The sequence below is a fragment of the Erigeron canadensis genome, chromosome 2 (genome assembly GCF_010389155.1).
Source record: "Erigeron canadensis isolate Cc75 chromosome 2, C_canadensis_v1, whole genome shotgun sequence".
Lineage (NCBI taxonomy): Eukaryota > Viridiplantae > Streptophyta > Magnoliopsida > Asterales > Asteraceae > Erigeron > Erigeron canadensis.
Window position 1 is genome coordinate 707,415 of NC_057762.1, and position 12,748 is coordinate 720,162.

At 36.9% G+C, this 12,748-nt stretch overlaps 2 protein-coding genes across 2 annotated transcripts; both read left to right on the forward strand.

Annotated features, from left to right (window-relative positions):
- The first annotated feature begins 1,863 nt into the window (after nucleotides 1–1,863).
- On the forward strand, nucleotides 1,864–2,346 carry LOC122586645. Its single transcript, XM_043758628.1, has one exon. The coding sequence runs from the start codon at nucleotides 1,864–1,866 to the stop codon at nucleotides 2,344–2,346; it is 483 nt and encodes a 160-aa protein (XP_043614563.1).
- A 4,432-nt stretch (nucleotides 2,347–6,778) lies between these two features.
- Nucleotides 6,779–10,958, forward strand: LOC122589656 (protein PHLOEM UNLOADING MODULATOR). Its single transcript, XM_043761976.1, has 4 exons — nucleotides 6,779–7,109; nucleotides 8,749–9,143; nucleotides 9,837–10,030; nucleotides 10,399–10,958. The coding sequence occupies exons 1-4, from the start codon at nucleotides 6,811–6,813 to the stop codon at nucleotides 10,795–10,797; spliced, it is 1,287 nt and encodes a 428-aa protein (XP_043617911.1). The 5' UTR covers nucleotides 6,779–6,810; the 3' UTR covers nucleotides 10,798–10,958.
- The last annotated feature ends 1,790 nt before the right edge of the window (nucleotides 10,959–12,748 follow it).

Genomic DNA, 12,748 nt, shown 5'->3' on the forward strand with positions numbered 1-12,748 from the left:
TGTTGTTGTATAAACATTCATGTTGGATGGTGAGAAAAAAAGGTATCCAGATGACTGTAAAAGCAAGAAACCAAAGAAGAAGATGAAGTATTTATCATTTTATTTTTTAATGCTTTCGAACCATGAAATAGAGTGAGACACGCGTACTACAAAACCAAGAGAGCATTATTTTTCTTTTCTTTATTAAATTAGTTAAAACTTAAAAGTTCCTTATAACACTTTTTGTCTATTTGCTTACCAACTTGTGATGTACATTTTTTCTTAACAAAGAGTACAAGCTCTAATTGAAATAAGTTTTAAGGATGAAACAACATTTGGTTTTTCTAATTTAAGATAACTTCTGTCATTTATATTATCATTTATCAATTTAAACCCAGAACTATATAAATTCTTTCAAAACACAGATTTGTATTAAGTACAAAGTTATTTCAAAATACAACGAGGATTTTATATATATCTTTCAATGTTTTATTTAGTATAATTTAATATTTTAAAGTAAAATAGTAAAAAAATAATTTGTCTGTTTTAAAAGCCCAGTTTGTGTTATTGCATTGGCATCCAAAATACACAAGACAAGCATGATTGATAACATTACGTTGCCAATATGAATTTTAGTAGTTTCCATATGTATTTTTGTATTGTATATGGGTAAATTTATAGTGGTTTAGTATGTATTCATTATTAATAATCTAAAATCGCACATGCATCAAATTCATATGTTATATATATATGTGAATTTGTGACCCGATAAGTTGGCCCGACCCATTTAATATATTTTCCCTGCTTAAACTATGTCGTCAAGTCAAAATCAAATACCTGCGTAATTTGAAATCCTAAATCCACCATTGTCCTAACATGTTGTTCTCCACCATGTATTATGGCAACAACCCTATAACACATGGGTGGATCAATTCATCGAAAAATCCCACAATTTCTTACCTTGTTGGAACAAACACAAAACTTTCGACCTGGATTACAAGGGGTCCATGATGTTCCTTTTTTACCTTTCTTTACCTAATTTGTTTAGGTTTTAGAAAAAAGAAGATGATGACATGGGATTTTTTGGGGGGAAATGTGTTAGATTGGGAATTGTGAGGAAGAGAGAGAGAAAAAAGTGTTATTGAGTGGACAGTTATCCCCTTGTAAATGGCACAGAACTTATGAAAGTTAGTGTTAGGGGTCCGAGAAAAAAAAACAAAGAACTATTTACAACGAAAAAAAAAGGAAGGGGCAACTTAGGCCCATGCTTATAGGGCGTTAAGCTCGCGTCTATGATGCGTCCGACGCATGGACTCCTCAGACGCAAGTAGCATCGCTGCGTCTGAAGGTCGCGTCCGAGCCTTTCTCCTAAAAACGAACGCAACAAGAAGTGGTGGTGGTGGGTCCCAACTGGCTTGTATCCGTTGCTAACAGTTTTTAAAAAACTAACGGCTAGTTTATATATATATATATATATTCCTTTTTATATATATACCACTATCACACTACCATTTTATATCACACTATCAAACATATATACTTCTATCTTTCTTAAACCATCTCAAGCACACACCACCCCAAAAAAATGTCTAATTTATCAGCATCATCCTCCTCTAGCGACGATTACGAATCAACCGAATACGAATCAATCAATCGGGTTTTTTCCTAGTTGAATGCAGTTTTCAATCCTGAGGCCATAGGCTCTTGTCTTAGCGTTATCTTTGACGAAGAAGAAAACCAAAGTCAAGAAGCTTCAAGCTCTTCAGCACCCAAGTTGATTAGAAGAGTGATCCATCGAGATCACCTTGGTGCTGCAAAACTTTTATACAATCATTACTTTGCATCTAACTGGACCCACCCGACATGTTTTGTAGAACGTTTAGAATGCGAAAGGAAATGTTTCTCCGCATAGCGCGAGATAAACACTCCTTTAACAGCATTCAACCGTTACCGAAGCACTTTCAATTTTTCCACATAGGGGCGACAGATGCTTCTGGTCGTCCCAGTTTTAACATTTTCCAGAAATGCACTTCTGCAATACGCCAGTTAGCGTATAGCTATAAGGCTAATGCTTTGGACGAGTACTTGCAAATGGCTCAAAATACGGGCTACCAGTGTTTAGACGCTTTCTGCAAGTGTGTGATACACCTATATCAAAACGAGTACTTGAGAAGGCCAACAGAAGCAGATATCGAGCGGTTAACTGAGCAGGTTCATGGTTTTCCGGGTATGCTTGGTAGCATAGATTGCATGCATTGGGGGTGGAAGAACTGTCATGTGGCATGGCAAGGGCAGTACACGCGAGACGACAAGGGGCATCCCACAATCATTCTTGAAGCGGTTGCTTCATATGATTTGTGGATCTGACATGCTTACTTTGTCCCTGCTGGTTCGAACAACGACATCAACGTCCTCAATGAATCAGATTTGTTCGATGATTTGCTTCAAGACAGGGCTCCAAAAGTAAAGTTTCGGTGAATGGCCACCGGTTTGGAAAGGGATATGATGTGCGGAATCTAGTTTTAAAATTTTTAAACAAGAAATACCGATTAACTGATTACTACACACTCTCGGGCAGTGTACCCATTCGTTTGTAATATAGGTTAAGGGTAAGTCCAGGTCGAATTCACACGGAATGTATAAGAAATAAGTGAGTTTTAAGTAGTTCAAAATGCTTGAGGTTTTATGACCCTCGTCAGTTTGATTTTGAAAAATTAAATTAAAACTAAAACGAACACTAAATTAACTTGAAAAGATTTATCAAAAACAATAATATTAAAAGGTCATCTGCTTCGACTCCATGATACACCAAATTCAGGTTGCACTTTAATTGAAAGATCAATTCATATACGATGACTTATAAACGAGAACCAAACAAAGACTCACTCCGTACCCGTCAAGTTCGTTACTTTATTTTAATTCCCTTAATTAACTAGATCGACTACTCAAGACCGGTACCCCAAGACGCCTTTTATAACTTCACTACTTAACTAATTGTTTTGATTATTAAGATAACAATTATGCCTATTGATTGTACCCAACCATTAACCCGTTAATTCTTATTATCAAATGATACCCTTTTACTGTACTCGTCATAGAAGCAATTACTTATACCTAAGCAATCAAAATATCTCTTACCCAACCCTAGTTACCACTGAGATTAAGCAAGATCAACCTGAAATAGGAAGATAAATGATAAAGAATTAATAATTTAAGATCACAACATAACGTTGAATCAAATCGTCTTGAATAATATAAATCATGCAACTATCATTCAATAATATCACTTCATCTCAGTAGATGATGAAGGATTTAGCTACTCATAGTCAAAAACAGAACACAAAGAGTAATTGAAAAGAGAGACATAGTGTACCAATGTGTTTGATCTAACTAGAAAGCAAAGAAAACGTAAATCGGATGTCTTGGATCTCACGAACAACTCCGTAGCCTTTGAGGACGTGAAAGCTGCTGCAAAACCCTAGAAAATAACCCAAATTTCGTAAATAAGTGATTAGATGTCGAATGGTAGGGTTTTGGTCTTCTATTTATAGGGTTTAAGAAAGTCTTCATTCTGCCAACCTAATCTATATGCCGCATGGAATTTTCATGCGCCGCATAGAATGACTTTTCCAAGAAAATTTGATGCCCGATATGCGCCGCATGGAATTCCCATGCGCCGCATAGAACTGTCCAGTAGCTATTGCCTCGAAATCCTCCATCTGTGCGCCGCATAAACCTTCAGAATCTTCAAAACTTGTATTTTCTGTCTCGTCTTCACACGAACTCATCCTCGAACCTCCTATATGCATCCAGAAGTCGTATAAAAGCCATTATTAACCAATTTGCACTCCTGGAACCTGAAATCACACAAACACTATGAAAATATCGAATATTCGTGCAGTTAACTCATAAATAACTCTAAAAACGGCTTATCAACCATGTGGAAATATGTACAATTATAGACTCATCAGGATATTACCTAGCAGATGGTATTATCCTGAATGGGCCACTCTTGTGAAGTCTTTCAAGTGTCCGATGGACCCGAAAACCACCAAGTTCAAGAGATACCAAGAAGCTGCAAGGAAGGATGTCGAGTGAGCATTCAGGGTTCTTCAAGGTCGTTGGTAGATTATTGACCAACAAGCCCGGTCATACAGTGTGAACAAGATAAAACGTATCATGTTATGTTGTGTGATTTTGCACAACATGATCGTTGAAGATAACGGGCGCGCAATCACACAGTTTGAAGAAGAGTTGACAGCTAATACTCTCCTCCCAACTCGTACGTGGACTGGAAGGTGTTCAACACAGCTTCGTATGTATGGGGAGTTGCGCGATAGAAAGACTCATCATGAACTCCGCAATGCTCTGATTGAACATGTTTGGAACCTCCCAGAACGCGGTCGTCAACGTTGATGTGTAGCTCTTTATTTCCTAATAATGCGGTTTTTCACAATTTATGTTTTTTAGTTTAATTTTTAAGTTTTAAAATAAAAGTAATGTGTTATATATTTTTTTTAAGTGTTTGTAATGTGTTTTTTAATGATAAAATGTGTTTTAGTTATAAGAAAATGTGTTTGTTTAATTTTTATAAAAAACAAAAATGAAATAATATAATAATGGATGAAAATTACTCGTATTAGAAGTGGGTTAGAAGTGGGGTTATAAGGCCGCTCCTTATAGCTCCGACGCAGTCGACGCTATAAGCACCAGGTGCGTCGCGTGCTGTGTCTTTCTCTTGCTTCCGATTTCAAACGTGCATCTAATTATACAAGTGGGGCCCGATTTGTGTTTAAACTAGTATAAATAAAAAAAAAGCATCTTTCAATTGAAAAACTAGCAACGGCTAGTTTGGCCCGGCTCCTCCTCTTCATTTTTTTTTTTGTTTTTTCCCCCCTGTTTAAACAACACCACACCACCACTTCTTCACATTTTACTTCCATCTTCTAATTTCTTACTCTATTTAAAACACATCTTTCTCTCAACATTTCATCAACCAAAATGCCTAGGAAAAACAAAAATCTTGCAAACCAAAACCAAACCCAAAACACAAACCAACACCAAAACCCTGCCCAATACCAAAATGTCATGGATGATTTTGAGTCACTTCTAGGTTTGGGTCCCCTTCCACAAGTGGGATCTCACCCCTCCATGTCGTCGTCTAATATGTCGGGGACCTCTAGCAGCTTTGATGCGATAACCAATCGTTTACGAGCTTGTTAGGTACGGCAACGATTAACCAACAGTTTCAGCAGTTCATGTTGCTGCAACATTTTAACCAACTTCAGGCTGCTAGTGGGTCCATTTAGAGGCCTGTAGGTGAGACTTCTTCAAAACCGGCACGAACTAGTGACGCATCTGCAATGGAAGAAGAAGTTCAAGAAGTTCCTACACCGCCCAGGCGAGCGACAAAAAAGGGGTGCTGCAGTTGAGAAGGCGAAGTGGTCCATAGACGAATGTGTTTTGTTGTGCACGACGTGGACACATGCTTCACAAGACTCAAGAGTTAAGCCAAGATGAGACAATGTTTTGGCGTAAAGTGATCGAATGGTACAACCAATAACCCCCAGCCGGAGAACGAATCAAAAGTCAGTTACAAGGAAAGTGGAACAAGATCAAAAGTACTACTAAGAAGTTTGGAGCAATTATGAAGAGGCTGCAAGAGCATGGGCGACAAAGCGGTGCAGATGAGAGACAAGTGTACAACCAAGCTCACATTGAGTAGTTGGAGGTTCATGGACCGCCCAAGTATTAGTTTGAGGCGTGTTACGAGGTGCTGAAAGACTGTCCCGCCTTTTGGAAAGATCATAGTGTTCCCAGAAGAGGCGTGAGTGATTATGTTGATTTGGGTGATTATGTAGATTTGGGGCAGTCGAGTGCAAACCCGGATGCGGCGACAGAGCGGTTGTTTGGAGACGACCCAAATCGTAGACCTATGGGCCGTAATGTTAGCCAAAAAGATGTCAAGTGGTTCGGATGCCACTTCTAGCCGTGGTGGTTCGAGTGGGTCACTACAGTCCTTGTACACGCTTGATCGAATGCTCTTGTTGCAAGAAAAGCAGATGAGGAAATTTGATGAGGATAGGAAGAAAATAGAAGAGGAGCGGAAGTTGAGAGCCAATGCTCGCTTCCGCAAGTAGGTCAGAGCGGCTTTCGCACTTCTGCAGCAGCCAATCCCCACCGGCATCGATGAAGACGAGTTGGAGCAGATAAGGGCTACGCGTAAAAACCTCATCGATAAGTACGGGCCATATTTTAAGGATATCTAGGTTTAATTTGTATTTTTAGTTTAATGTGTTTTAATTCTTAGGTTTAATTTATATGTTTATGTGTTTAATGTTTTATTTGTAAGTGTTGTAATGTTTTTTTAATAATAAAATGTGTTTTAATTATAACGAGCATAATACCCGAACGTTGTGGCGGAATTTTGTTTTAGGAGTGACAATTTGTTATAAGGGTAGATACGGTAATTCAGTGTTGTAGTATACGGATGACCATTTTGAGAACCATGTATATAGTGAAAGGGGTTTTTTGGAAGAAAAAAAAGTATCCTTAATTTTTAAGACATACCATAAATAAAACTTCAAAATGCTTTATAGATAAAATATGTTTGTTTAATTTTGTGAAAAATAAAAATGAAATAATATAATAATGTATGAATAGTGTTAAAAGTGTGTTTAGAAGAGAGATAAACTAATGAATAAGGTTAGAAGTGGATAACCTTTATAATAGGAAAGAACCACGTGAACCGGGACAATTTTTTCAATTAACAAATACACACTCTATTTTCATTTGAACAGCCCCAGGGAGTATATGTATATTTAAAATTGAATGTCGGCGGCGAAGGCGAAACGTGGCGGTGGTGGTTTGGGGGTGGCGGCGGTGGCATACATAGCGGTTGACTATCTGCGGCACCTGTCGCCGTCGTGGCACGAGATACTACAGCCATTGCTGTGGATGATATTGGCAGTAATCGCAATAACACGTGTTCATCTGTACAAACACTGGTCAGCTGAGTTTGGATCAGCTCTAGTATTCGTGGCGGCTTTAGTGTTGATGCTGTGCACCTTGCTTTATGAAATGATATCTGTTCGTTCCGTCACCGCCGTACTCGGTCTAGACTGGCACAGGTATTTCCGCTTACAATTATATATATATATATACTGTCTGATCTGATCTGATTTGATGAAGCATTCGGTTTTTTCTTTTAGGAGATCAAGAAATAGTTATAATTATTGTCCGTTTCACTTCGATCCCCAAATTTAGAAATTGGCAGAGCTAGGGTTGAACCTGTTCTATTTTTACTACGAGTATAATATATTACATCAATTTATTATTATTCTATACAGAAGTCAAAACATCATACGAGTATTACTTAATTGTTTGTTTCCTGAAATGTTTTTGAGATGAAGCAACTACCAAATGCGACTATTATACTCAAAAACCATAGTACACATGGTTCTGGTTGCCTTCTTGCTTAGACCTCTGGCAGCCATATTCAAAATAAGTCACACAGCCAGACACATTTCATTAACTTCTTCAAAAATCATGGACAAGGAACACCAACTCCCAGTGGCTACGACACATTATCATTGTTTATAGTAGATATTGAAATTGATGTGCTTTTTGGAGTAATATGTATTCTTTAGAACTAGTATGTACTGGTAGTATCTTTTGTTCAGATCTGATGAAGCATTCCTTTTGGATGTAAATTTGTCTCATTTGCCTGCCATTTCGATCCTATCTTTATTCTAAGTAAATTATTGTCTTTATGCATAACAGTTTCCCCAAATGTAGAAACAGTCAGAGGTAGATAATGGTATTATTGCTGTTATATTTTATATTTTATCCAGGTTGAAGATGTTCTTTTGCAGTTTTGTTCCAGTACCAAATGAAGCTATCATATCATAGGGTTGTAATCAAATGAAAACTAGAAAAAGGGACAAACCTCTGCCTCACATTTTCCTTCAATTCTTCTCCCCCCCCCCCCCCCCCCCACACACACACACACCCACCACCACCACCACCACCACCAGCAGCCTTCTACCTTGCTGCCACCACTACTACCGCCAGAAACTTTGATTCGAAGCAAGCTTCTTCGTCCAGGATATTAATAAAGGGTAGCTGGTGTAGTGATAGGTCAAAGGGGGTGATCGTTGATGGGGTGGTCACCCTTAGCAGCCATGGACTGGACCAGCGGTTGTGGTGGTGGTGGCGGCGGTGGATGGTGATGGTGGCAACGGATGGTGGGAAGAAGAGGAAGAATAAAAAGGAAAATGTGTGACTGAGATTTGTCCCTTGGTTACCAATTATTTGTTGTTTTAAAATGGATATCAACAAATGCAAGGTATCAACGAACACTTTGCTATTATTGCATGTCTTACTGAAACAAACCTATCAGTAATCCGTATGATCTTTTCCGCAATAATCTATGCTACATATAGCTACTTGCATTATCTTAAGCTGATAAACATTTGGAAAATCAAAATGTTGCGTGAAGTAGTTTATAGGATACAACACAGAACCAAACACACACATAATAGTGTTCACACAATTGTGCACCTTCTACTACTATCCTCTTCTTACCAATAAAATTGTTTAACCACAAAGATGTCCAACCATGAACTTTGTTGAAAAACAAGTGATTTAAATTGAAGTCAATTAGTCAAGTATTAATCTTTCACAGACATATTACTCGTAACTGCATAAACACGTTTCAAACACGAATATAGTTCTCAGGTATCTGATTGGCTTTGCTATCTATATCAGGAGCACTCCACCTCTTCCTGACACTGGACAGTGGATACTATTGGGGTTGAACGAGAAACTTCCTCAAGTGATTGTAGATGTATTGAGGGCTCGAATTGTTGGATTGCATCATTACCTGATGTTGTTTGTGATGCTTGCTTTCTCTGTGTTATTTGGCTCCATAGAAGCTCCTGGTCTTGGTTTAGGTGCACGATACATGTTCACTATGGCCATAGGACGGTTTTTGCGAGCCTTAAGTTTTGCATCTACAATACTGCCATCACCTCGACCCTGGTGTGCTGCAAGTCGGTTTGATGTCCCTCTACATCCGCATCGTTGGGCACAGAAATTTTATGTCCCTTATGCTTCTGATTCTTATGCTATAAAGACTGTCATCCATCAAGATATGGTGTATGGTATGTCCTCTAGGAGCTTCTTTCTATAGTTGCTCTTCGTGCTGACACTTTATGTGCACATATAGCCTACACTGTTTATTAACCCTTGCTTGAAGGCATTTTGAACTATAGGTAATAACCATAAAATAAACATAAAATACTTGATACGGCTAAATAAGATGACTTAATAACCTTGAATAACTGAAAATCTTTAGTTATCTAGTTTTAAAGCCATTGTCTCCATAAAAAATAATTTTGTATGTAGAACTAAAAAGAGATGAGATTGAAGTTGTATTGGCTTGTTCCATTATCGTGTAGGTAAAGTTCTTGAAAGCGATATTTTTATAGTAGTTACAAAAACACTATTTGACCATCCAGATGTCAAGATTAATTTTGTAGCCTTGTACGCAAAAAGAAGAAACGAAATTCTAATTTCCAGATCCAAAGTTCCTAAATCCCGAACCTACCTTCTTGTTTCTTTGTTCTGATATTCTCAAACTTTATCTTCTTCCTTAAAACCTTTCTCCTCACATGTATTGACATGGATTTTGTTATACATAAACTTACATCAAGATATGATCGCTATATGACATCATATAGTTTATCCTGCATAACATAATTAATGGTTATTCATATGTCGACTAATAAAATATCCTCAACTTCATGTCTCCATGAAACATGCACACATATACCAAATATATAATCATTTTGCAGACCATGGTGTTGTGCAGGATAATGAATATAGACCAAACTGGGGCTTCATGAGTTTCCTTGCGGATTTCCTCCGACCTGTTCCTTCTGGAGAGTCTGCATGGATCAATCTGCTTAAGAAAGCTGGAGGTGGCTGCAATGATCTTCTATATAGTGGTCACATGCTTGTTGCAGTCCTTACAGCTATGGCATGGACGGTATGTGAGCTTTAGGTTCACCATGTTATATTGTCAATCATATCTAGCATCTTATGTTCTTTTATACAATTATGGATGATGCAATCATAAGTTTCATATATCTTTGTTGCCTCACAAAATGATCACTTTGATATGCCTGCACCCTTACATTCTGTAGATCACATATCATCTACATATCTCTGGGGACTCTGGCAATAATGATGATAATATATTACTCCCTGAATCTATATAAGTTGAGACACCTGACTTAATACATAATAATTATCTTTATTAATTATATTTGTTGTCTAATGTATTGGCCTGATAACATTTATTAAAAGTCAAGTGTTTTAACTACCCATAGTATCAATTGGTTGTCAATTATGTAGGAAGCATATGGAGGCTTGAGCTCGGGTTTTATTTGGATGCTTGTACTCCATAGTGCCCAGAGAGAAGTAAGAGAAAGGCATCATTATACAGTAGACTGTGTTGTAGCAATCTATGTTGGCTTCCTTTTGTGGAAGATGACAGGGTTCTTGTGGCCACTGAAGAACACCTCACGACAAGCAAGACTAGACAAGCTAGAAAGGATTGAGGGCAAGCTTTACCAAGCGGCAAAAGATTCGAATCTGGATCAAGTGCGAGACCTACTAGAGCAAGTGGACTCTAGCAGTCCGGGCCACATCCAAGTTGGCAAGGAGAAAGCTATGCAGTTTTTTGCTGGCGGCACCATTATTTTCGCCCTTACAGTTGTTTTTCTTGCATTTATCTTAACTAGTGATGGATAATTGTTGTATTTCTATACTACTTTAGGCTACAGATTTCCCACTTTGTAAACAATGGTACCCAATTCTGGTATAGACCGGGTACGGCATTTCCAACTTTGTAAACCTCTTAACTAAAACCATGCACATGGACACCGATACGTAATTTGTGTACTTTAAATCCAGTTATTTGGTATTTGCATCCTATGTTTTTAGATGATATGGAAAGCTTAAATTCCAAGTGCTTCGAAGGGTGACTTGTGTACTTCAAATCCAGTTGTTTCATAGCCAATGGAGTTGGTAGCCCATTGGTAAGGTCTTTGACTCTGGGAGATCCACCTAGGTTCGAGTCTCACTTCTCACATTTGTAGGGGTGGATTAATAGGGATTTTTTGAGAGTAATGGGTTTTATTCGCATACTTAAAATCTTGTTGTGTGGTGTCTTTTAGTGCATTTAAATTAAGAATCACTCTTATTGCTTAATCAAGCGAAAATGGCTTGGAAGAGACTTATTACGTTATAAATAAAAGCCCCACAAGCCTTGAAAATCCTACAAAGCATCTATTAAGATCATTTTTTTTCTTTTTGCATCCTATAAACACTAGGGATGAACACAAAACTCGAAAGCAATCAAGATGCACTTGAACCTTGTTATTAATTTAGTGTAAATGGGGATGTTGTTATGAGACTTGGAAATGAAGTTGGAGGTACGGAATATACACCCATAACATCCCGGTCACCCATTAAGTGAATGGCATCTCGGACCCAAAAACATTGTAATAGTGACTAAAGTTGATTATGTAATAATGGATTGACAATATTTGATCACATAAAAACGTCTTTTACAAAATGAATTGCGTAAAACATGGAAGAGTAATATGTGCAGTAATTTTAAAAATGAATAGCAACTGTGGGCTAGCAACGGTGGACAATTGTTTTCACTTATTCACAATCACACTCACGGTGGAAAAGCCGAAGTCATTTTTTCATGTTGTCACTTTCATTTGAAAGAAGAAGATACGTGAGAAAATAATACAAAACACGAAATACTTTTTTGCGGACGGATTCTAAATTTCTATTACTCTTTGTATTATACCAAAACAAAATTCGTATAACCCAGACAGATCCGGTTGAATTGTTGTTTTTAGAAAACGATATCACGATAGAAAGAGATATCCGGTCATTGATTTCCTACCCTTGAAACTTGAAATTCCCCAACAAACCTAGCCCAGAATTGGACGGTCCCGAGCACATTTGGTTCGGGCATCCCTAATTTTCCACTTATTTCCATATATGGATATTGTTATCCTCATTATAAATTGTAATGGATTCTACTGAATGAAATACACAGATATTCTCTTTTTCCTTTCCTTCTCTATGCGTTACTTTTTCATATGCTATCTAATATTATCATTGCTGTTGATTGTTGGTATCATTGTTGTTGCAGGATAAGGCCTTTTCTAATATGTTTTTGGTTTTTGCACATATTATATATATATATATATATATATATTCGATACTGCAAAGATTTAGAAGCATTTGTGTTATTATCTTTATATAAAAATGTATTTTATATGCTAAAGTTTTATCATTAATAACAAAATATAATCACAATAAGTAAAATAACATCTTTTAATATGACAAACTTCTCAATGACATAATGACTTTTAATTAGGTGATTGAAAGTAAATGAAAATACACTAAAATATTGCAATCTTTTTAAAGTTATTGGGTCTGAAAATTACTAGTTTATTATAAAAACGTTACATATTAAAAAAATTTATCTATAAGACATACCTTTTGAAACCCTAAGTATAACTCTTAAGATTTTTTTTAAAAAAAAAACGTCTTAAATGAAAATTACTAGTTTATTATAAAAACGTTACATATTAAAAAAAATATCTATAAGACATATCTTTTGAAACCCTAAGTATAACTCTTAAGATTCTTTTTTTTTAATAGTAGTCGATATTCG